General features: G+C 44.8%; 1 protein-coding gene across 2 annotated transcripts in view; it reads left to right on the top strand.

Moving 5' to 3' along the window:
* PLEKHM2 (pleckstrin homology and RUN domain containing M2) overlaps positions 1 to 23,870 on the top strand; it is a 775,621-nt gene extending 751,751 nt beyond the window's left edge. For both annotated transcript variants that reach the window (XM_069610321.1, XM_069610320.1), the window contains one exon: positions 19,644 to 23,870. In XM_069610321.1, coding sequence (XP_069466422.1) covers positions 19,644 to 19,781 — 138 coding nt within the window. In that variant the 3' untranslated portion in view covers positions 19,782 to 23,870. The remainder of the gene's footprint in view (positions 1 to 19,643) is intronic.
* Positions 23,871 to 24,820: the final 950 nt, after the last annotated feature.

Below are 24,820 nucleotides of genomic sequence, written 5' to 3'. Positions count from 1 at the left end.
GGAGTCAGACCACAAAGGCCGAGGCAGCCAAGACTCTGATTCGGTGTTTGAAAACACCACTTTGGATCAGTCCAGTTCCTGTGCACTTGTCCCCAGCCTCATAAAGGCACTTGCAGCATACTGCTATGAGGAAGGACTCTGGGGATGACAGTGTTTACGCTTACACTTCCTTTCATAAACACACTCCCCCAAGCTGTCCCTCGATGCACTGACCTAACGCCGACGGCGCCCGCTGTTGTTCCGCCTACGCGCTTACCACAAGGTGATAATGCAGACACTCCTGCGAAGGGCGTGCATGAACACCGCTCGGCGACTGATGCAGAGAAGCCGTCGAAGAAGAACAAAACACATTTTCACTCGGAAAAACACCATAAGGATCCTGCTGCTCATGGCAAACGGGCCTCTGGACACTATGACGATGAATACTCACCTCTGGCTTCGGCCCTCAACAAAAAGCGTCCAAGGGAGAGACCCAAGGACACAGAGCTGGTTGCCCGGCAGAAGCTCCTCCTGTGGCCCAAAGGTCATCCCGGAGGCACCAAAATCCATCCTGTCTACTAACCCATGGACCCAAACACAGTTTGAAAACACCATGGGGAAAATGTCATTCTGTGTGGACTTTGAGTAAGCTACAGACTCCTTCAAAGCCTGCTGAGCAGCCTCTTATACCTCCTCCAGTGTAAGTGGTACCCTCTCTTCCTTCCCCAGCCCTGCTGCCCGGGGAGCCCTCACAAGGATCTCTTTGTGGGGAAATGCAGTCCACACAAGCTGACCAGGACCTGTGGGTGCATGATCAAGGATATCCCGGTCCAGATGGTGTTGACACCTACTTACAGGACGAGGAGGACGCAGACCTCATCTTTGTCGACCCTGTTGACCCCTCCGTAGTTGAGGGCAGTCACTCTTCTATTGCAGACCAACCTCTTTACAATGAGCTGCTGAAGAAGGCTGCTCACCATTTTGGCATAGACACCGAAGAATCTAGTCCTGCAGGGACTGACTCAGTTGAGGATATCCTCATTGAGAAAAAACCTGCTTGCCAGGCTATACCACTCCTGGAGTGTATCAAGAAAAGTGTTTCTCCATCCCTGCCTACCTCATCCCTTACTAGGTCAGTCAACCCATGGTGGAAAAATCTTTCATCTTTCAGGCCCTCTCCTTCAGCTCCCCTCTACATTACGGGTCACGTCAAGCCAGACTCTGGTGGTGGCCACTACCAGAAAGAGAGCTGGTGTTCCACTCTCAACCTCCGGGGCACCTCCCAACAAGGAGTGCAAGAGACTATACACGCTAGGTAAGAGTATTGCGACGTCTGCTGCGTACCTCCACAGGAATAGCAAATAATACCACCTTGCTTGCCAGCTACAGCAGCACCCAATAGAATGAGGTTTCACGGCATCTGGTCTCAATACCGGAACCGGCTCACTGCCACCTTCTTAAAATCCCCACCAGGGTAAACGGCTCTCCCAAAACATCCTATAAAATGTCTTGTATTCTGTAGACACCTCAGGAAGGTTCATTGCTAAGGGAACCCTGCTAAAACTACATTCCTGGATTAGAGACTCAGGTTTTAAGCCAGAAACACAGGCGCCCCCGATTAACATGCCCACCAAGGAGGCAAAGCTGTCGACGACCAGCTGGATACAGCAGAGGAGTATGAAACCATCAGAACCCTTTCTCTAATTTCCAACAAACCCTTGGTCCCGAGGGGAGCATTCAACACCCGCTGAAACCTTTGGGTGCAAGGCTCAGGGAAACCAGGCCAAGCCGGAGCAAGCATGTCTGGTGCCCCCTTTTACAGTCCACATGTTCAAAAGTCCTATCAGTACCAACAGAGTGGGTTTCGCCACGGGAAACAACAAGGCAGAGCTGCGGCCTCTAGAGGCGCAGCAGCCCTTGCTTCCAAATGACCTACTGTTAGGGGAGTTTTTTTTCGTAAAGTCCCACTTGGAGGTAAGACTTTAGTAAGCTATCACAGTGGTTTGTAGATCCCCCTCCCCCCAACTTTTAGTGTCAGTCTGTACTACTTAGATACATCGGTAGAGTGGCAGAGCAGTCAGGCTTATCTTAAGAGGAAGATGTGAGCTGTAGGTTAGTACACTGAACCTAGCTAGTAATGCACATCAAAGAAACACGCATATATTTATATTAAAATATAGATGTATTATATTTACATGAGTCACTGTTAAATACTTTGCACAATAAACCAACACACATTGGTATACTTTACTATACTTTAAAAAGGCCACTTCTTAATAGTTGCTGAACGTACATAATTGTTACAGTAGTTTCACACGTCTACCATATTATCGGTAATAATGCGCACCCACAACGTAATACAGTAATTGCATTTAGTCGGCATACACATATAAGATAGTGATTTTTGGGAAGGGAAACGTTGGTTAGGGTTATCCTAGCAGAGCTTCAGGTTTTAGAGGTGGTTTCTCTGCACAGTAAGTCTTTTAAAGTCCAAAAGGCAACCATAGCTAAAAGGCAGTTTGGAGAGGCTCAAAAGTCTTGAAAAGCAGCAGAAGTCAGAAGTTCCTGTAGATGCTTTCTAGTCTCTAGGAAAGAAGATACAAGAAGACTTAACCAACATTGAGATCCTGTTAAAGGGCTTGCTAAAGGGACACAAGTAGCAGCTTGAGTCTGAGGTAAGAGGGAGTTGCCCTGGACACTTCTACGTGCACTCCCAACGGTCTTGAGCGACTTTCTGGAATAAGGTAAGCAGTACCTTCCACAGTACCTTAGGTTTGAAGAAAACGTTTGTGCTGGATGCTCCACGATGTTGCAGCTCTGGACCTCGCGGCCGGATTCCTTGGTCTGATGACAAAGAGTAGGACGATGGACAGGATCTCTTAGCAGCAGTCTCGGTGGAGGACCTCTGGCACGGCTTCTTAAGTCACACTGCGGTTTTAGCACCTTTTCTGCAGCACCAACAAAGGATGTGATTCTCCCAGTCAAACTTCTTTGGTTCCTACAATCCCACACTCTGATGGGGAGGCGCGGGGGTCTGGTTGAGTTCAATTGGGTATTTTGTGTGTCCTTGAAAGCTCAGCAAAGACTTGGGCGGATTTGGCCTTTCCACGACGATGCACTAAAAATGGGCAGCAAGTCTCCTGGTATTGGGGTTCCGCAGCTCTGGAAACTCACAGGACCTCGGGAGGTGGCTCAAATCAAAGTTTATCTTGGGGGCTGGTTGTTTCCACTGGTCAAAGGGAAGGACTTGTCCTTTTCAGAGTTTCTCTAACGCACAGAAAATTGGGTCGGGACAGCAGTGGTCGCTTCAGTGTTGCAAAGCGCCTGCAAGGGTCGCTGGTCATCTTCTTCGGTTACTTCAGCTTCCACTGGTCAACTTGTTTTTCACTCCAGGAGCCTCACCTTTTATACAGTTTCAGCACTCGCTCTTCTGCAATCTTCCTCAACAGTTTCCAGAAAGGGGCGTTTGTCTACCAGAATGCCTGAATGGGACCAGCCAAAGGACAGGGGGATGGGGTGGTAGAAAACTCCTCCCTTCCTACCTTACTGCAGACACTCTGGAGCCTATGCAAGGACATCCAAGGGTTCCCGCAGAACACAAACACAGGCCTCCCCTTCGAGAATGGTGGTAGAAGGGTTAACAAAGAACAACCACGCTAGTAATGGTGAAAAAAGAAGGAAGGCCCCAAGTTGGTACTTGGGTGCCCCCTAAATCACATAATAGTTGGTAGAACACATCCACTGCCACCAGCCATAACTAGGAGATTGTCTGTGACATAAAAGTCACAAGAGCAGAGAGGAGGGGGATACTTGGGATCCCTTTGGCACTCCACATAAGGTGGTGTGTGCCAATCTCTCAAACTATAAAGGTTTAGGAGACATACTAAGTATCCTTAAGAACTGTAGTTACTCTAGGATATAGGAAGGAATCTCAAAGGAGGACCCTGAGGGTTCCCAGCAACACTGCCCATAAGGAGCTGTCTGCCGCAATAATAAAATACAGATGCCTTTAAGAGTTATGGAGGAAAATGGGCTCCATAGGACATGTAAAAAATACAAAGAATAGAGTTCCAAAAGACAGAGCCTATAAGAATGAATGAGTGGAAAGATGTTGCTGTTACGCTCGCCTGGTATCCACAGGGACGCCACCCAGCCATGGTTGGATGATTTTCACTCTCGAACCCTCTCCCGGTCCCTTGGTAAGGCCTCTGGTTAAAGATGGGTCTGCAATATAGGAGAGCTGGATTCAATACCAGATTGTCTTTATGTTTCCCACCTCCCTTGGCCTCAACTCCTTCCTCCCCCTTGGGCCTTCTCCTCACCTTAATATTGTAAAAGGTGGATTCTCCGTCCTGCTCCTCGTGTCAGGGGCGCGTAGATGTGGGGGGCGAGCAGCGACCAAGTTACTTCACTGGTGCAAGCCCCCCTGTGGGAATCCAGGCCTACTGTGACTCCATAGGTTTGCTGCTTTACAGTCTTTATATGCAGTTCTTATGTTCCTCTTAGTTCGAATAATAATGTCTTGCTTCTTTTCTTTTAGGTATGGAAAGGTATTTTGGTGTTGTCATGCAGTTTGAAGATTAGCATGGGCCGGTAGGTGAAAGCGCGGTGTGCGCGATGCTGTCCGGTGAGTTTTGCGCGATGCGTGGTACTGTTTCACCTTTTATATTGCTAACCTGTGTCTTTTCTCTCCTTGCAGGTCGCGATGTTCCTCGCCGAGCGCCGTAATGTTCCATCGATGATACTGACCACAAGATGATTACCCAGGTAAGCATTGTGTGGCTTTCTTCTTTCGGGAGGAAACGTGAGTAAACGCTTACTAATGCTGTCTTTCTTTCTCCTCTTTCCAGGTTATGGTATTCCAGGATGCATGCGGTGCCGGATGATGGAGTTCGTACCGTCAGGTGAGTGGAACTGAAGTCGGCGATGGATTGAAGACAGGATATTGTTCTAGGTAAGTTTCGTAGTGTTCTTCCTCCTTCTGCAGGTCCTTGGTTTCAGGTAAGCTGGCATCAAAGAACTGGACACAGTGAGCGTTACGCTGCCCATAGCAGAATAACGCGAAGCATGTTCTGCTGTTTGGGTGTGGTTTAAATAGTCTCAGGTAAAGTAGTCCAGGTAAAATAGTCCCAGGCCTGCCACACCCAAAAGACTAGACCGCATAGCTCAGTTCCTTGTAACTGAGCTATGTATGTGCCTCCATGTTGGCTGTACCCCCCCTAACCTCCCCAAGTTAAATAGTCCCATTCTAATGTTGGTCTTCTTGATGGTTATGACTCCAAGAGAGTCTTGGATGAGGTTTGAAGGCCTTTGACCTGGCCCTAATTGGAAGGCTAACTTGCCAGTGAGGGCCAGGGGTAAGGGTCATGACAGTTGCACTCATTCAGGATTTCAGAAAAAGGTCCAGAAGTACAGCAAAAAGTGATGGGGGGGGGGGGTCATACTAGGAGAGGGGATGAAGCATACAAATGATAAATCTTCCTTACACGTGCCAATTGATATTCTCTTCCATGCGCCACTAGTCAGGGGTTGCATAACACTCTTCACCCAGCAATGGGAGGGAATAACGACAGACCGCTAAGTTCTAAATACAACCGCTGAGTTCTAAATTTAGTGGCCAAAGGATACTCGGTGGAGATTGTTTCTCGAAACACCTCTCCACCATCCACCTCATGTAGGACGAATATCCTCTGAACACCTCAACATCCTGAAGGAGGAGAACAAAATCCTACTACAGAAGGAGTCATTGAGCTGGTGCCATTCAGTTAACAAAATCAAGGTATTTATTCAATGTACTTCCTTGTTCCAAATAAAGGTCTAAGAATGTGCCCAGTGCTGGTTGTGCACCTGGCAAACACGTATGTGAAACCCCAAAAATATAGGATGACAACGCTGCAGGAAGTCATCCCACTATTGAAAATAGGGGATTACATGGCAACATTGGACATGAAAGATGCATACTTTCATATTTCAATGTAGCCAGCGCACATGAAATACCTCAGATTCAAATTGAGAAACAAGCACTACCAATTCAAAGTGCTACCATTTGATATTGCATCTGCCCCCTTGGTATTCTCAAAGGTCCTAGCAGTGGTTGCTGCCCATCTGCAAAGGCAGTCCATTCCAATGAACCCTTTAATAGACTGTCTAATTACCGGGGACTCTCCCCAGAGGTGCCTTCAAAACACGCAACAAGCAATTGATCTTCTGTTCCAATTGAGCTTCTCCATAACCGAAAAGGAGTCCAGTCTAGTGCCCAGCCAAGTACAGCAATTTCTGGGGGCACTAATCAAAACGGACATCTGACTAGTCTACCCCTCCGAAGAGAGGGTTCAAAACATGCTGTTTCAAATCCTGCAGTACATAGCCAGTCGTCAGGTGACCGTATGAAAGGCAATGCACCTGCTGGAATGATGGCTTCCTCCATCTACCTAGTGTCTCACGCAAGAAAGCGCATGCGTCCAATGCAAGAGTGGCAAGCGAAACAATGGTTGCAAGCAAACTGGTTGTGGGGATGATCTAGTGGTAGTTTTGCAACCTCTGGTTCAATCACTACACTGGTGGAACAGAAACCATCTGCTAAAGAGAACCTTTCCACACACCAGCGATCCAGACCACTCTCACAACAGACACATCTATGACTGGGTGGGGCCTTACTTCTTGCATCACACTGCTCATGGCCTTTGGATACAGGTGGTAAGCACTTCAAGCCTTCAAGACTCCACTAGCGCACAAAACAGTCTTAGTCCTTACGGACAGTACCATGGCCATGTTTTATGCAAACAAACAGGGGTGGGGGAACACATTCGCCAGGGCTGTACAAACTAGCCCAGAACATCTGACTGTTAGCACTGCATCACATTATTTTCCTAGTAGCTCAACATGTTCCAGGGGAATGCAATGCCCGGGCAGACATACTAAGCAGGAGTACAATGCTACCCTCAGATCACAAATGGCAACTTGCCTCTGGGCCTCTGCACGGCACTACTCCATTATACTCCATGATAGGGGCAACCGCTCTGCACTTAACCCAGGCCCCTGCTGGTCTGGGCGCACTCCCCCCCCCCCTCCCTCCCCTCCCCTCCCAGTTCTGTGCACTTGCACGACCTTGACCTTGAATGTTCTAAGCCTTGCAAGTCTGACTGTACGGTCCTCCCTCTGTCTCCCCTCCCTAGCTTGGTCGTGCTAAAATACTCATACATAGGTGCATTGGATGACCAACTACCAAGCATCTTAAATGTCACCAGGCCAGTATTGTAGATTATTGATCTGTATGCTCCTCCCCTACCCTCTTTTCTACTTTTTTCTTTTTTTTTTGTTGTCGTCAAGTACTTCACTAGTAGATATGTTTGGCCTAGTATGCTAGCTATTGTTGTTAGTTCCTTTGGAATCTTCAAGGCCTAAGAATGCCAACTGTATTACCTTGTTCCCTTCCCGCCTTGAAGCACTTCACTTGTGTATAAGCTCTTTACAAATCAACAGTTACAATAAACACAAACGTGCTAATCAACGTCGTCTCAAATTGGAGGTTCCTAGTGATAGACCTTTTTGAGAGCCTAGAAAACGTGCAATGCCAAGAGTACACATCTAGGTTTCCCCGGAAAGGATCCAATGGGGATGCACTTCTGATGAACTGGTCATGGAAATTGCATATGCTTTGCCCCTTCCTCCCTGACACCTTTTCTCAACAAAATAGCCCAAAAGCTACACTGGGAACAAGTAACACTGATCCTAATATCTCCAATGCGGGCACGCCAGACCTGGTTCTTACACCTGCAAATTATGTCTTTGTGTCCTCCGATGAAACTACCCTGCACGGACAACCTGTTGACCCATGATCAGGGGACAGCGCTGCACGCATGCCCTCAGAAGCTGAATTTAGCAGCTTGGCTCCTGAGGTTATAAAATTTGGTCACCTAAAGCTAGACCAGAGGTGCATGAAAATACTCAAGGAGGCACGCAAGCCGAACACGAGGCACTGCTATTTTAACAAATGGAAACGCTTTGTTATGGTACAGAACAGTCCTTTAATCCAACAGACTGTTCACCGTACAAAATAGTCAACTACCTACTTTACCTACTTGACTCAGGATTGGTCTTTACCTCACTCAAAGTACACCTGGCAGCCCTCTCCGCTTACACCACGTCCCAGAGTAAGATTTATTGGTGCAAGGTGCCCGTAGTTAAAGCTTTCATGGAGGGTGTCAAAAACAGTGCCCTCTAATTCTACTCACGGCTGGAACCTAAATGTACTCACAAGGCTCATGTGGGGCCCCCTTCAAGGCTATGTACAAAGCGAGCCTTAAACATCTTACATACAAAAAAACTGCTATTAGGAAGGCTGTCTTGCATCTGTAGCCGCTGGAAGAGAAGGGGACCCTATCTCTAAGGCAGCAATTTCTAAATGGATTGTCAACTGCTTCCAACTCTGTTACTCTCTTGACAAGAGAACATTGCCTTTTAAGCCCACAGCACACTCAACTCGAGGCACTGGGGCAACTTTAGCCTTCATAGCAAATGTGCCTTTAGATACCATTGGCAAAGGCTGTCACATGGTGTTCAGTATACACCTTCACCGAACATTACTATCTAGACACACGTTCTAGGTGTGATACAGAGGTGGGACAAGCGGTGCTGAAACATCTCTTTGCAGCGCTACCTTTTAACAGCCCACCTCCTTCTACTAGTACTGCTCGCTAATCTATGCAAAGCATGTGATTCTAAGGAGATCCACAAGCCTCAGAAGGGATACGGTACTCACTGTAATCACATTTCTGATGCTTGTTTCTGCTTAGATTCACATGTGCCCGCCCTTACTCCCCTCTTGCAGTAGAAGGTGCCTGGGGAAAAAGCATAGATCTTTCACACCTCATGGTCTCTACCTAGACTCCACGCTTAAAACGTATACTCCCTCTAGTTAGATACAAATAATCTGAGGGACCTTGACACGCGAGGGATCATGGGTACAGGGTATGTCACACTAGGGATAGTATTACAGTCGCGCTCTGTCAACGTCCCTTTTCCAATTTCAAAAACGTCATGTGCAATACTCTGGAACTGCCTCTAGAACTCAGCCTATGCAAAGCATGTAAATCTAAGCAGATATAAGCACCAGAAATAAGTTTACGGTGAGGAAATTGTCCCATATTTCTGAGGCTTGTGGATCTACTTAGGATCACATGATTTTCATAGGCTGACATCTAGTGCTAGCTGTAGAGTATTGCACGTGAAGTTTTCGAAGTTTGAAAAGCGATGTCGACACACATGTCTGTAATTCTATAGCTATGTGACGTCTGCTTTTCCCATGATCCCTCACGCATCTAGTCTGCCATCGTGGATAGTTATAGCAGAGTCCGGTAGCAAAGCTACTTTGGAGTTAATTACCCCTTTTGTCTTACTTACCGGTTACCATCTTCTCGATGGCTGATCTTCGGAATCATCTCAACGGCTGATTTTTGGAGAACGAGACAGACGTTCGTTTCGACAACGGGCTTCGGCCTACCAGTGGGCAGGGACTGATGCTTTCTATCTAGAGAATACCTGCCCCATGCACGGTCTCTACTGTTCTTGTCGTGCTGCCTTTTTCTCAACATTTCACCATGGAGTGCACTCTGTTTAAATTTGTCCCGAAGTGCAATCGAAGGTTTCTGTGGAAAGACACCCATAGAGTGTGTAATCACTGGCTTGCCCATGATCACTGTGCGTACCGCTGCTCATCTTGCAAGCTCTTTAGACATAAAACACTTAAAGACTCCTGGTACCTCTGCAAACCCATTCACCCCTTTCTTAATCGCTGCAGAGAAAATGTCCAAGGGAAAGACCAGTAGATTCCCCTAGAGTAGACCCAGATGTAGTTGTGTTCCCGTTGGCTGAAACACCGAAAACTGGAACATGGACTCGAGAAAACCATGGATAAGGTTTCATCCTTTGTCGATTTCCTGCATAAGTTCCCTATCCGACAAAAGACCAGGGATCTGTTTTGTGAACCCCAGGTGCCTACACAGCCCTAGCACCTTTCGTCGCCCACTCCTAACCCCACCATCATGTCCAAAGATGCCTCTAAGTGCTCACAGCATGGAGACATCCCGTCTGATCAGGCAGATCAGAACATTTGGTATGTGGATCAGGATGACCCTGATCAGGATCCTGATGATACTTGCTTACGGTTTAGGACGATTGTACCGGAAAAAAATGGTCGCAACGACCAAAAGTTCTGAAAATGCTACCACCAAAGGTTCGAACACCAAAAGTTCGAACCTTCAGTGGTAGCATTTTAAAAAAAAAAAAAAAAAACGGGGGTGTCCCCCGCATCGCCCCGCTCAGTATACTTTATGGTATAGTGAGCGGGGGATGCGGGGGACACCCCCACAGCCTTCCGTTGAAAAAGAAAAAGAAAAAAGGAAAGAAAAGGACCCTACAGTGCTGGTTCCCGATCACGGAAGTGAAAGGAAACTGGTGCTGCAGGGAACCAGCGTGAAGATGAAGGTAAGTGGGGTTTGTTTATGTTGGGGCTGTGGGTGGGGGTGTTGTGAGTGTGTTGTTTGTGGGTGTGAGAATGTATGTGTTCGCATGAGAAAGGTGCGAACATTTGGAAGTTTGCACCTTTCTCATGCGAACGTTTTGCCTGCGGTACTTTCAGCCGCAGGCAAATCACATATATTCCTTACTTACCAGGCCAAGATGACCCTGATGTCACTATTATCGACCCAACTGATGCCACGGTGCTCAAGAGTGGTCATACTTCCCCAATAGCTGACCAGCTACTGTATAATGACCTGCTAAAAAAGCAGCTCACCGCTTCGGCATACAAACAGAGGAAACAGCCCCTGAAGGACCTGGTTTTGTAGAAGACATTCTCAATGAGAAATAAACTATTAATCAAGCTATTCCCTTCAATCGATCAAGAAGAGAGTTTCTTCATCTCTTTCTATGCCTTCCCTCACTAGGGCAGTGAACCCAAGAGTGGAAAAAAATCTTTAAACCTTTGCCATCCGATCCTCTGTACAGGACATGTGAAGCCAGATTCCTTTGTGGTCTCTGCAAGCAGAAAGAGATCTGGTGTTCCACTCTCCACCTCAGAGGCTCCCCCTAATAAGGAATGTAAGCAGCTTTACACATTGGGCAAGCGTTTTACCACCTATGGTGCCTATATTTGTTATAGCAAATAACAATACGCTACTCGCCAGTTACAACAGCACCCAGTGGGATGAGGTCCAGAGCCTTGACTCCGTGCCTGAGCCTACAAGGTCACACTTACTCGAAGTGTCCACAAAGGTCAAGCAGGCGTCGCAAAATATTCTCAAAAATGTCCTGGACTCTGACACCTCTGGAGAGGTATTGCAGAAGGTACACCACTCAAGAGACACTCGTTGCTCCGGGACTCTGGTTTTAAGCCGGAGACACAGGCAACCCTTATTAATATGCTTATTGAAGAGGCAGTCCTTTTTGGGAAGGCTTTGGATGAAAAGCTGAAAATTACCAAAAAAGAACAAGAAACCATCAAAACACTGGGTCAGATTTCGAACAAGCCTTTTGTACAGAGAGGAGTATTCAATACACGCCAGACATTTTAGTGCACAAGGGTTCAACAGAAAAAACTAGCTGGTTCACGAGCCTCTGGTACCTCCTTTTGCAGCCCCCACAGTCAATCCACCTCATGCCAATATCCACAGAGGGGGTTTTGCCGTGGAAAAGGGTGAGCGAGGCAGGGTTGCAGCCTCTAGACAGGCTGATTCATATTCCCTCCCATACATCCCCCAGTCGGGGATCGCATAAAACTCTTAGCCCAGCATTGGGAGGAAATAACTTCAGATTGCTGGGTACTCGACACAGTGGCCAAAAGGATACTCCATAGAGTTCCTGGAAACACTGCGCCACCATCCACCTTGTGCGAAGAAAAGGACCTTGGAACATTTTCATATATTAAAGGAAGAAATCAAGATACTACTACAAAAAGGAGATGGTGTAAGTTTTGGAGGAAAATCAAGGTATTTATTCAATGTACTTCCTTGTTCCAAAGAAAGATCTAACAATGTGCCCAGTGCTGGGCCTGCGCTCTGCAAACACGTATGTCAAGCCTAAAAAATTCAGGATGACAACGCTGCAGGTAGTCATCCGACTGCTAACACTGGGGGATTGCATGGCAACATTGGGCATGAAAGATGCAGACTTTCATATTTCAATGTTGCCAGCGCACAAAAAATACCTAAGATTCTAATTGGGTGACCAGCACTACCAATTCAAAGGGCTACCATTCGGCATTGCATCAGCACTTAGGGTGATTACAAAGGTCCTAGCACTAGTGGCTGCCAAATTGTGAAGGCAGTCGATTCCAGTGTACCCTTACTTGGACGACTGGCTAATTACTGGAGATACGCCTCAAAGGTGCCTACAGAGCACACAACAGACAATCAACTTGTTGTTCCAATTAGGCTTCTCCATAAACAAAAAGAAGTCCAGTCTAGTGCCCAGCCAAGTGAAACAGTTTCTAGGGGCACTTATCAAAACAGACAACGGTTTAGTCGTGCCCTCTGAACAGAGGGTCCAAAATATGCTGAGTCAAACACCTCCGTATGTAGCCGATGTTAAAGAGACAGTACGAAAGACAATGTGCCTGCTAGGAATGATGGCTTCCTGCATCTACCTAGTGCCACATGCCAGACTGCGCATGCATCCAATGCAAGAGTGGTTAGCGAAACAGTGGTCGAAAGCAAGCGGTATGTGGGATGATCTAGTGGTAGTTTCGCAACCTCTGGTTCAATCGCTACTATGGTGGTCCAGAAACAATCTGTTAAAAGGAAAACCTTTCAACACCCCAGCAATCAAAGCCACACTTACAACAGATGCATCAATGACAGGTTGGGGAGCTCACTTCCTCCATCACACTGCTCACGGGGTATGGTCACAAACATTAACCAAGAAACATATCAACCTTTTGGAATGGCTAGCAGTCCTCAAAGCACTTGAGGCATTCAGGACTCTGCACACAAAACCGTACTAATCTTAACCAACAGTACCACAGCCATATAAACAAACAGAGGGGGCACATTCTCCTGGGCTGTCCAAACTAGCCCAGAACATTTGGCTGTGGGCACTAAAATATTACATGTTTCTAGTAGCACGACATGTTCCAGGGGTACTCAGTTTACCGGTGGACGTACTAAGCAGATATGCAATGCTGCCCTCAGAACACGAGTGGCAACTAAACAGACTTGCTAAACAACGTTTTCTCAAACGGAGGTTTCCCAGAAATGTACCTCTTTGCTACACAGGAGAAAGCACAATGCCTAGATTACACGTCCAGGATTCCCCAGAAAGGTTCCAAAAAGAACACTGAATTGATCAGTGAGATTTTTGTACACTTATCACCCCAACACTGCTTCTCAACAAAATAGTCCACAAGCTACACCAGGAACAAGTAACACTTATCCTGATAGCTCCTATGTGAGCATGACAAACCTGGTTCTCTCACCTTCAAGTGATGTCCCTGTGTCCTCCCATGAAACTACCCTGTCCGGACAATCTGTTGACACAGGATCAAGGGTCAACACTCCACCCATGCCCTCAGACATTGAACTTAGCAGCTTGGCTCATGAGATCAAAGAATTTGGTCACCTAAACCTAGACCAAAGCTGCATGTAAATCCTTAAAGAAGCACATAAACTTAATAGACAACATTGCTATTTTAACAAATGGAAGCAGTGTGTGTTGTGATGCAAGACACGATATCTCAGTCTAACTGACAGTTCACTGTCTAATATAGTCAGCTACCTTCTATATCTATTAGACTCAGGATTAGTCTTTAACTCACTCAAAGTACGCCTTGCTGCTCTCTCCGCTTACACCACATCTCAAAGCAAAGTTTTGTGGTGGAAAGGGCCAGTAGTTAAAGCCTTCATGGATAGTGTTAAAAAAAATGATACCCTCCAGTTTCTAATCCTACTCCCGGCTAAGACCTCAATATCGTAATCGCAAGACTCCTGGGTGCCCTCTTTGAGCCAATGCACAAGGCCAGCCTTAAACATCTTGCATATAAAACAGCTTTTCTTATAGCCTTTACTTCCAGCAGAAGGGTCAGTGAGTTGCAAGCTCTATCAGTACAAGACCCCTTTCCGATTATCCACAAAGACAAAGTAGTGCTACATACTCGCCCTCTATTTTTACCGAAATGTATTTCGAAATTTCCTGTAAACCAGGCTACTTCCTGTGTTTTTCCAGAATCCAACACATGCAGCAGTAAAAAGTCTTCATAGACTGGATGTATGTAGAGCTGTCATGTTCTACCTTCAAAAGACTAAACCTTTCAGAAAAACAGATCTTTTTTTGTATCTATAGCCCCAGGAAGAGAAGGGGCGCCTATCTCTAAGGCAGCAATTTCTAAATGGATTGTCAAGTGCATCCAACTTTGCTATTCTCTTGCTAAGAGAATGTTGCCATTCAAGCCTAGAGCACACTCAACTCGGGGCACAGGGGCACAAATTCCAAGGGTGATGGGATGAGCGGTGTTGAAACATTTTTTTGCAGCGCTACCTTCAAACAAACCCACCTCCTTCTACAAGTATTGCTTGCTAATCTATGCAAAGCATGTGATTCCTAGCAGATCCACAAGCCTCAGAAGGGATACATTATGCACTGTAATCATATTTCTGATGCTTGTATCTGCTTAGATTCACATGCGCGCACCCTTCCTCCTATTTTGGAGTTGAAGGTTCTTGGAAAAACATAGATTTTTCACACCTCATGGGCTCTACCTACACTCCACGCTTACAAATTACACTCCCTCTTGTCGGAAACAAATGATTTGAGGGACCACGACACCTGAGGGATCATGGGTACAGGGTACGTCACACTAGCAATACTATTACAGACAGGCCCTGTTGATGTTCCTTTTTGAACTTCAAAAAATGTAACGTGCAATACTCTGTAGCTTCCACTAGATGTCGGCCTATGCAAAGCATGTGAATCTAAGCAGACACGAGCATCAGAAATACGATTACGGTGAGTAATGTATCCCATGTATGGGGGAATCAATTGTTCAGATGCTGGAAGAATTGTATGTGAAACTAAGCCCACAGTACAGGGGAAGATCCCAAATAGTTCAGAAGCTAACAAGGAACAGAGACACATTTACTGATTTGGAGAATGGCCAAGACCAGGATCAGTTGCTACGGAAGCTTGGACTTGACTTGAACAAGGAACTGTGCCAGTAGTAGGAAAGGGGAAGCCCTGCAGGGACAAGAGCCCCTTTGAAGGATTTAAGGAATTTGTTTACACAATCACCAAAAGCCATCCAAATAAAGACTTACCGAGGCTATAAAAACCTGTCCAGGCGAAGGGAGCTATTTTCCTGGACCCCCCTTTTTCTTGGTCTTTTGGTACATTACTAGGGACAGAATAGGATAGTTTGAGCCAGAGGTCATTTTATTACTTTGAACACTCTCACTGACAACGAGCAGCCTAGTTAGATTTGCTTTAGGTAGGGCAAACACTATACTATTAGGGATAAACAGGCCTTTTCCTTTATTATTTAAATAAAACGGATTGTTAACATGCCACTAGTGACTCTGCCTCCTGACCTGCCACAGCACATATAAAAGTACCCAAAAATCCCAAGTGTAAATAGTTAGGGAGATACACAACTATCCCAATTGCACTGCACTGTGAGGTGCCGTGTGCACTGTAAAAATACAAGAATTCAAAAGGGAACCTGTTTCCCATTACTGATAGTCTGGAGGACTAGTCAGTTTCCCCATACAAATTTACTGGAAGAAACTGAAGCTGAAGTGTTTACTTCCCTTCAAAACGGCAAAATAGGATCAGAAATCAAATCGAAGCAAAAAGAATGGGGTTCCATAGTAAACTATGGAGGGAAAATTGCAAAAAGAAACTCTTTCACAACAAAGGTTGTGACCTCTACAGAGAAAATTATGAAATCTCCTCTCCCTTGCAGTCGCTAAGAAAAGTGGCCTGATTTAGAGTTGGATGCATGACACAAAAGTGGCGCTGAATCTTGCGCTCCACTTACCTCCTTTAGTAGTAGGATGAATGGCGCTCCTTAGAACAGAGCGCCATTCACGCTGTGGAAAGGGCTGGCTGCGCTGCATCCACGCCAATGCAGCATAGCGACCAGCACCTCTGTGATCCATTCGATTTTGAGACAATAGCTTTGTGATTGTGGCAGATCTTGTCACTTAATAGTGCGCCACTACTGAAGTCACTATTTGTTTGTGGGAGGAATGGCTTCGAATGGAGCAGTATGGGCGGGGGCTATGGCTGTGTAACGGGATTTAGCCCGTCTTGAATGGAACAGAGAAATATCCCATCAACAGTCGGTTCATATAGCCAAACGCTAGTTTGATTTGGGGGGGATTATCTGCAATGTGAACATATAACAATAAAAAATGCGAATGAAATGCACATTCATTTTTCCTCTATTTTTTTCCAGATAATTTGACGGATCAAACAAAAGTACAATTTAACTAAAACTACATTAACTGATTAATGTGACTACAGCGCTCACCACATGACACACAGTTGCTTCACTACAGCGTTAGCAGTGAGGAAGACCATCACTTTTCTGATGATGCTTCCTCATTGCTTGTGCTGGCTCAAGCTCGCATCTGACGCCAACTTAAAATTGGGCACAGTGGGAGGCCATACATGACAGGCCACGTGTACGGTGCAGAGCACCCCCACTGCTCCAGTTCTAAATAAGAGCCAGAGATGGCATATGCGGCACTCATGGCACCACTGCACCTTTGTCAAAATCGTTCTGAATTCTGGAGCGCTTCAGCGAGAGCGTTTGCTGCAAGGGACAACCATCAACAATTTGATACATTATTAAGCAGCACACGGTGCACTTGCATCACCTTTTGCAAGGTGGTCTTTAGCCTTGCAGGAATGGGTACTTCTGGAGGCAAAGCTTCTTGTAGACAAAGAAAACCGTGTGGGTAAATTAAGCGAGATTCTAGAATATTTGAACCTATCTTATATTGAGATCTCAAGGCCGCAGCTGCATGCAATAACCTTCTAGGTAGGTTTACATATATAACTATGTACATAGATGCACAGCATTCATTGAATGCAAAAGCATGAAGAATCTCTGGGTGTAGTTTTAATAGGGTAGTCTCAAATCATTTTCGGGTCAGTAGTGTATGGGAAAGAAGTATTGGGTCTTGTTTCCAACTATTACATTTTGACACAGGGTAGGGCACGTCTTCAACCGAAAGCTTTCCAAATGCTTTTAGCTACAATTTCCATCTCTATTGAGAATGCTGAATAAGGCTGATGGGAGTTGTAATCCAAATCATTTGGCGTGGCAAAGGTTGCATACTCCTGGAATTGAGATTCTGCCTCAAAACTCTATTAACACTTGGAAAGCACAACTTGCAATACTACTTTCCTGTTTTTACCAATGCTCAAAAGCGTATTGATATTACTATTTTGGAAATAGCTCATCACTGAAACCATAACCACATATTTGCTGACATATAGTTGGTGACATTAGCTTCCAAGGCATATTTATTTAGTGTGGGAATAAGTGAAAAGAGCAAAAACCTTGCATCTCAATTCCAGAATAAAATCCTCAAATGAATGTTTTTTTTTTCTGATCAGTTAATGAGGTAAATGTCGTTATGCTGTTTCTTGTCTGCCTTGAGTTTTCAGAGTAATTAAGAAAATCTGCTTGACAAATTACAATGACCCTCCTTGCTCTTGCCTGAACCTGCTAGCCCTGGTTTTCGGACTGGAGACAGATGGCAATATTCCAGTTCATGAAGACACTGCTAATGCCAAACCTGATGGCTAGAATGGGTGTCCATTTTTTTTTCACCAAAATTAATTTCAATTTAGTCAATTCAATTTGCACAAGACTGTGGTTTTCTTTGTGGACTTGTTCGTCTTGTTTGCTTCTCCATATTAAGCTGCTACGTGCTCCTTTCAGTTGCATAACCTCAGAATGATTCTTCCATTATTGGCAACCATCCGCTCAAAGAACATTTCTTAACTGTTTTCTCCAGCTTCAACTGTGAAAAACTCTCTAGAATCGGATCTCTTTCCATGTCTAGGAACTAGCTAAGCACTGCACCTCTACTAGTCACTGATAGAAGATGGGACCTTACCCTGCACCTACCAGCTCCCTTATGTGGCTCGCAGTCGCAAGAACATTTAGTTCACAGCTCTCTGCATGCCCACAATGCTGTTCAGATGGAAGTGTAAGGGTGTCCCTAATTACGCTCACACAGAATAAATACACCCCTCTAGGGAAATAAAGAAAAAAGTCTATCTTGTAAGAATAACAAGTTTAATCTTACAAAAATGAGGATGGTAGCAAAGGACTCTGCTGCCTGAACGGTCTTCTCCTGTCCCTCTTCCGTTCCTTCCTGCCAAAGTGGTGCCTGGCCTGTCTAGCTGTAGTGGCATCACTGGATACGGGCCATGGCTTCATCCCAATCCGTCCTCCTTCTATAATAAGGATGCTCCAAAACCTTCATTTCTTCTTTGTTAGCAGTTTTGTCAGAGCGTGCTGTTCTACATTTTGCTAGTTTATGCAAGAATACTCTGTAGCTCATGCTTTCCTTCATTTTGCTACCTAAGAAAATGTTATGTATAAAAACATTTTTCAGTCATTCTCTCCATATTCCACTCATTCTATTAATGTTATCTGGGTCCTGTAGGTTAACCCCACAGTTAATACTTATAATATGTCAATGTCTGCATTTTGTCGCACAGAGCATATAAATCCCATTTTTAGCCTGCATGGACCCTTCACAGAGACAGTAGACCGCTGGTGAGTCAGTTTGTGTGCTCTACCAGTGCTAGCCTTAGTGGCGAACTCCGAAGAAGCGCCTGCAGTCCATTTTTAGCACAAGCCACATTCTTCCTGGGAAAGGAGGGGGAGTTTTTGACGCATACTGCACTAAGATTTTCCAATGCATAGGAACTGACATTACAAATCTATCCAGCTAATAGTTAATTGTGCTTTGTATTTAAAAAATAACTGCCTTTTTCAGGGCCTGCCCTTGTCTATGATTTATATCATCATGAGAGAGCCTTCCCTTTGCCCATCCTCCCCCCCCCAGTCCAAGATAGTGCCTAAGGGGCATTGCCTAACAGTAAAGTGCTTGGGTGGCAGGAGGACCCTGGTTATTTCCCAACAGATGTTCCCCTGCCTCCATCCAAAAAACCTCTCTTATTTTCCAGACACTTTGACTCTTCTCAACTTCTCTTGGCTCCTTGCATCCAGAGTTTCAGACCGTGAAGTTGATCATTCTTGAGAGGTCCTTGTGGGCCAGATTAGACATTCTGGATGTTGCTGACCACAGAATATTCAGAGTGGTTCACCAAATGGCATCCATACTTCCATATTAGGAAAGCTATACCGGATAAACTGCAAGAATGCTTATGCACTAGTGAAAGCTATCAATACTGTTGCCTGTGTTGAATGTGGGGAGATTTCTTCCATGGCTGCTGTTAATAGAGATCTCTGTATCAGAGAAGCTTACATGTGCTTTGTTATAGCAATTTTCTTTGATGTGCTGCTTCTTCTGACCTCTGCGCCTCTACCATCTCCTACCCCATACAAAGCCGCTGAAAATAGCAACTCTTTGATCATGATATGTGCTCTCTGGCCCTAATCCTCATTTTACTATTCTGTTTGTCCTCAGGTGACTCTCCCTCACAAGCTGATCCAGGAGCCCTCTGTAAAGAAGAAATGCGAAGATGCGCTCAGCCTAATTCACAGTGCCTGGCAACGCAGTGACAGCCTGCACCGCGGCCGTTCCTCACGGGACCCCTGGTGCTAGCACATCCATGTATGTTGAAGGACTGCACTGAGAGCTCACCATTGTATTCCCCCTAGTGGAGCAGAGGAGGCAAAACCTGCTTCTAATTTACAAATACACTTGAGATGGCCCCCACATCTCCTCCCCCCAGTGACACTTGGTGTAGCTGGGTTGGAAGGTTTGTTTGAATGGTTTCTGGAAGCTAGTGCCACTGATGTGTTTTTCTAAACAGCAATTTTGACACCTTCCTAGAAACCACAAATGGCGATGAGTCCCGCTGGTTGGGCTGCCTAGAGGTGGACATTGCTTACACCAGTATCATGGAGATGGACCGAAGGACTGGTTGGATCATCCCAGAAGAGATTGCTCCTTTTGTTGCTGTCTGAACTTCAAAGAAGGACATCCTTTGCGCTGTCTAACCTGCCTTGCGGAAGTAGAACTTCGCCTAATGCTCGATTACCACTGACAAAACAGAGCTTGCTGTGATTTCTTGTTGAGCTGTGTTTGGGGAAAGAGAAGAAGGAATTACGCATTTCTATCCCAAGGCGCTCTTCAGAGGATGCAGAGGCACGTAGGGGCTTCCCCCTCCCGTTTACAATAATGCTATTGGGGTTGCTTTGAGGGAAAAATGTAGACATACCTAGCTGTGGAAGGACAGAGGTCACTGGCGCACACTGTCTCTTAAATGGCTTTTAAGTTTATTGGCTGGTGAGTGAGAGAGAACGGTGAGTGAGAGAGAACGGTTACTACATTGGAATTCTTTTGTATGCTATTTTGGACTTTGAGAATTCACCCTGGTGTGCCCATTGGAAACGTTGTAACTGTATATTTTAGAAGTACAGTAAGGCTGTTGGTCCCATGTCTGAACTGTCTCATATTTGAATATCTGCTCTTCCCATTAAGCATCTCTCCGGCACCCAGTTGACAGGAGTCTGCGTACTGCCTGCTGCTCCCTAAGATGGCAGAACCTGAAGAGGTGGTTACAATGATGGATGACGGGCTGCAGAACTGGTGTCTCAGCAAGGGCAGCATCTCACACATCGTGCACAGTCATCTCCAACAATAATGCAAAGTAGCAGTGGTCATGTCCCTGCCAGCTTTCCAGGGTTCATGAAGATGCGCGTCCATCTCAAGATTATTTAGATACAGCCAATTGGTCCTCGGCTCATGTTAGGCTTTGCTGGCTGCAACGTCGCAGGGCAGGTTGAATAGGCCAGGAAACCTGTGCAGCTTGTGGGTAGGGTATTTGCTTTAAATAATACAAATAACGAAATAATCATGTAGCAAACTGTACATAACAAGCGTCTGTTACCTAAGTCACTTTATAAAAGAAAAATGTTCAGGGTACCTGCATGTTGGGGCTTCCTCGTTCAAGCTCATCTTTGCTGATATAACCACCCCATTTCATCATCCCTGCCTCTTTCATCTAACGTTCAACTGCTGCTAAACAGAAATGATGCGGGGACTTTGCCACATGTTTTTCAGGTATTGTTGTAGGGAGATCTGGCTCTCCTATATGAAGATGCTGCTCCCTGGAAGAGCGAAGAGAATTGGCACTGCATGGCAGGGACTGACCTGTGAAAGACTGTTAAATAATTAAAGGAATACGAGTGAAATGGTGCCTATCAATACATTGTATGTCCCCAGAAAGGACCTATCTCCTGCTAGAAAGACAATTCTTCTGTGTTTTAAAGCCCCAATGTTTAAGATCCACTTTCCTATGTGTTTGCACTTGTGTGCTTCTCAGATGAGATCTAAGGCAGCGCGCTATGTAGGTGGCAGTAGTACCGATTTGCTGCAGATGATGGAAGACAGAACCTCACTAGATAATCAGCCCTTTGGTGGTCTTGCAGAACCTCAAAGATCTAGTCATGCTTTAGGGTCCTCTGTGGAATAGCAGCAAGCAGGTCTCTGATTCCCGGTTTGCAGCACTCAAACATACATAGGATCGAAATTTGGTAGTACAGAGAAACATTATATTTATTTCTCAACTATATCCTGTGTATCGGCATGTTCGAGCTCTATTGACTGATTCTGCACACAAAAACTTTAGACATCGTCATTCAAACAGCAATTACATTGCTTAAAGTAATTGGAAAAGTGCTTAATCTTGCTATTCTGTGCTGACATAAGCATGTTTTCCCAGCACAAGTCTTTTGTTTGAAATCCGGAAGGTGATCTTAAAAAAAATCACCAAATTATCCTATTGCCAGAAAACTATTTTACATTTTAAACATGGCCCTTTTCTTCACATTATTTCAGCAATGTTGCAAGAAATCTCGAATGTCACTTGTACAGGTGTGAATTATTCTTAAGTTAAAGGTCTCGAGGAACGTTTACTGTGCCTCGCGCAGGGGTGTTGAAATCACAAAGGCCAGGAGCTGGGCAACTTTTTGCAAGCACGATATGCTAATAGTTGAGCCTAATTTCCTTATACTGGTTTAGTTTTGGCAGGCGGTTTCTGGAGTGGCAATATAACCATTGCATCGAACCTCTATTGGCATCTAGAAATGGAAAACCTTCAGTACCTTTTGTAAATCAATCACAAATAAGGGAACTTGAAAATTGAGTCCTGTATATCTCTACTCTTCATGTATTTAGAACAAAAATGCCATTCTCATAAAAAATCAATTTTGTATAATCATGTATGTATGATGTATAGACTCAATAACCATAAATACACAAAACCATGTCCAGCAATGCTAAATACAAATCACTAACTATTGTAACACGCCTTTAAGAATACAGTAATCTCGCATTTTAGCCACGCGTGACATGATTCCACCCCTCACGCTGTTAAGGAACTTCAGGGTTTTTCTAACTAAGGAGGCAGAATGGATCTCTGGCTTCTATAAAATAAGATCTCCTCCCTCTAACTTTCTGTGGCACTCCTTACTAGTGTTAACCCTACCTTGGGGTACCCTAACGTATGGGTTTACCTCACATTTTCAGAAATGGAGCCCCGTTTAGTTTCTAAACATCAGGCTTCCTCATACAAATAAGGGAGACTGCAAAGATATTTACCGTCCTTTTAATAATAACAATACAAAAGGGGCGAGTTGTCATCTTTAAAGCATCAGAGAATGCACTATGAGTGCATGCAGGTTATATATTGTATGTTTTAGCCCCTCCTCCCTCTCCCCCCCTACGATTAAGGACCACCACGTCAAGCGTTTTGGCCAGTTTTTCACAATATGTGCTCCTCAGGATAGTAGAGTTAGCGTCATGTGTTCTCCTTTTAGTTTAAAGTTTTTAGCAGACAAAGATCCCCTCGTTGGCTTTGCAGTCCGCCATGCCCCCGAAGAAGATTTGTAACCATGTGAAGATTTGAAACATGCCAGGTTTATGGAAAAATATACATGAAATGCAAGTTTTCTGTTTTTAAAAGCATGTTGTAGTTTGTAATTTTTCTTTACATCTTACATTGCTGGAAATAGTTTTGTTTTCCTTTTGTGTAGGCTATGCACTCTCATTGGATATGATTATAAAACTTGATTGTTGAATGATAACTAATGTAAATGTTATAACTACTACCTCGAAGAGTGGAGATATAAATGGAGAACTCCATTGTGTAGTACCCCTGTGATTGTGTAAATGGTTAGCAGAGGTACTGAATGTTTTGAATATCTAGGCGGCACTAATAGGCAACCAGGATTTGATGTGATTGGTCAAATATTGTTGTTAATTTGACCTGAAGTACCTATGGTCTTAAAACTCCGGTCCCTCCTGTACGTGTATTTTCTTTTTGGAGTTGCACCAGCACTGGTTTTGAGAAAATGCATTTACCTCTTCATTTCCTCATTGTGCCTATATAGATACATTTCTGCTTTGGTTCATGGCCTGACATGGAGTTCTCTCTACTAATACCTGCAAGTTTGTTTTGAGCACAACAGTCTCTGCTGTTCTCTGCACATAACTGTGTTGCTCATGTTCTCGTTGGTTGAGTAGAAGGCTCTTGCTAGAAGAGTGCAGCATTGCCGTCTGTAACCAAATACTGAAGCCGATCTCCATCAGCTTGAAATCTATTCAATTCAGGAGAGAACAGAAAGGAAAGCCCATGCACATTGGAATGTAGGAACATTTGACATTAAAACAAGTTTGTATAACTCTGATGTTTTCAGATTTCATTGTCCCATAGTTCCATGTATTTCTGAAGCTAATGCATGGGATGTTTCACTAGTGACATGCTTTCCCTCTCGATGTGTAATTTTTGAAATATTTAGACACTATAGATCTCTTCCCATCCATTTGTATTGCCTGGAGATCAATGAAATTCTCATCCTTGCCACGTTTCCCTAAGGGTTGGTGTGCTAAGACATCTGGCAAGAAAGGGAAGCCAAAGCCCTCTTATAAGTTATGCTTTCAGAGCGACAATGCTTAACTTTCAGGTAGGGATAGCAGGCTCACACAAATGTAGAATTAGTCCACACACTCATTCATCGAAAAATGTCCCCGGAAAATATAGTCATGTGAAAATGTAGCCAGCAAAAAGTTTTTTTCAAAACTCTATTCGTTCAATATAATCAATGCAAAGTGTGAAAATGTTGCCGGTAATAAGGTTGCCAAAAAGCTATTTTTAAATACACAAAAGTACAAGGCCGTAGCCCTAATAATGACCCCAACCTTTAAATAAAACCTCCACAATCATCCTAACTCAGTTCCTAAACCCTCCCCTTACTCTAATTGGTACCCTGAACTGTTACAGATCACTACACCTTCAGTGCTCTAAAGAATTTTATTTGCATGTTACTCAATACAAAATCAATGGAAAATGAACTTTGAACCTAACTATAACACCATCATTAGTTCACCACAAATGACATAGGGTCTCATCACGAGTTGGGCGGAAAGTTCTGAGTTTTACCTCCAGCTTTTTGCTGGAGGTAAAAATACAGCTTTCTGGATGTTTTCGGTGCTATTTGGCGCCAGCGGAAATAGGTCCCTCCCCCCAAACCCCATTGGGTCCAATGGACCCAATGGAGAATGGGAACTTACTGCTGCACCGCTATTCTTGATCCGGCACCAATAGCGTCGGACTGAGTAGCAGTAACACTATTTGT

This window comes from Ambystoma mexicanum, chromosome 8 (assembly GCF_040938575.1).
Source record: "Ambystoma mexicanum isolate Mex_15411 chromosome 8, UKY_AmexF1_1, whole genome shotgun sequence".
Classification (NCBI taxonomy): domain Eukaryota; kingdom Metazoa; phylum Chordata; class Amphibia; order Caudata; family Ambystomatidae; genus Ambystoma; species Ambystoma mexicanum.
The sequence above is the reverse complement of the archived record's forward strand: the minus strand, read 5'-3'. Positions and strand labels throughout refer to the sequence as shown.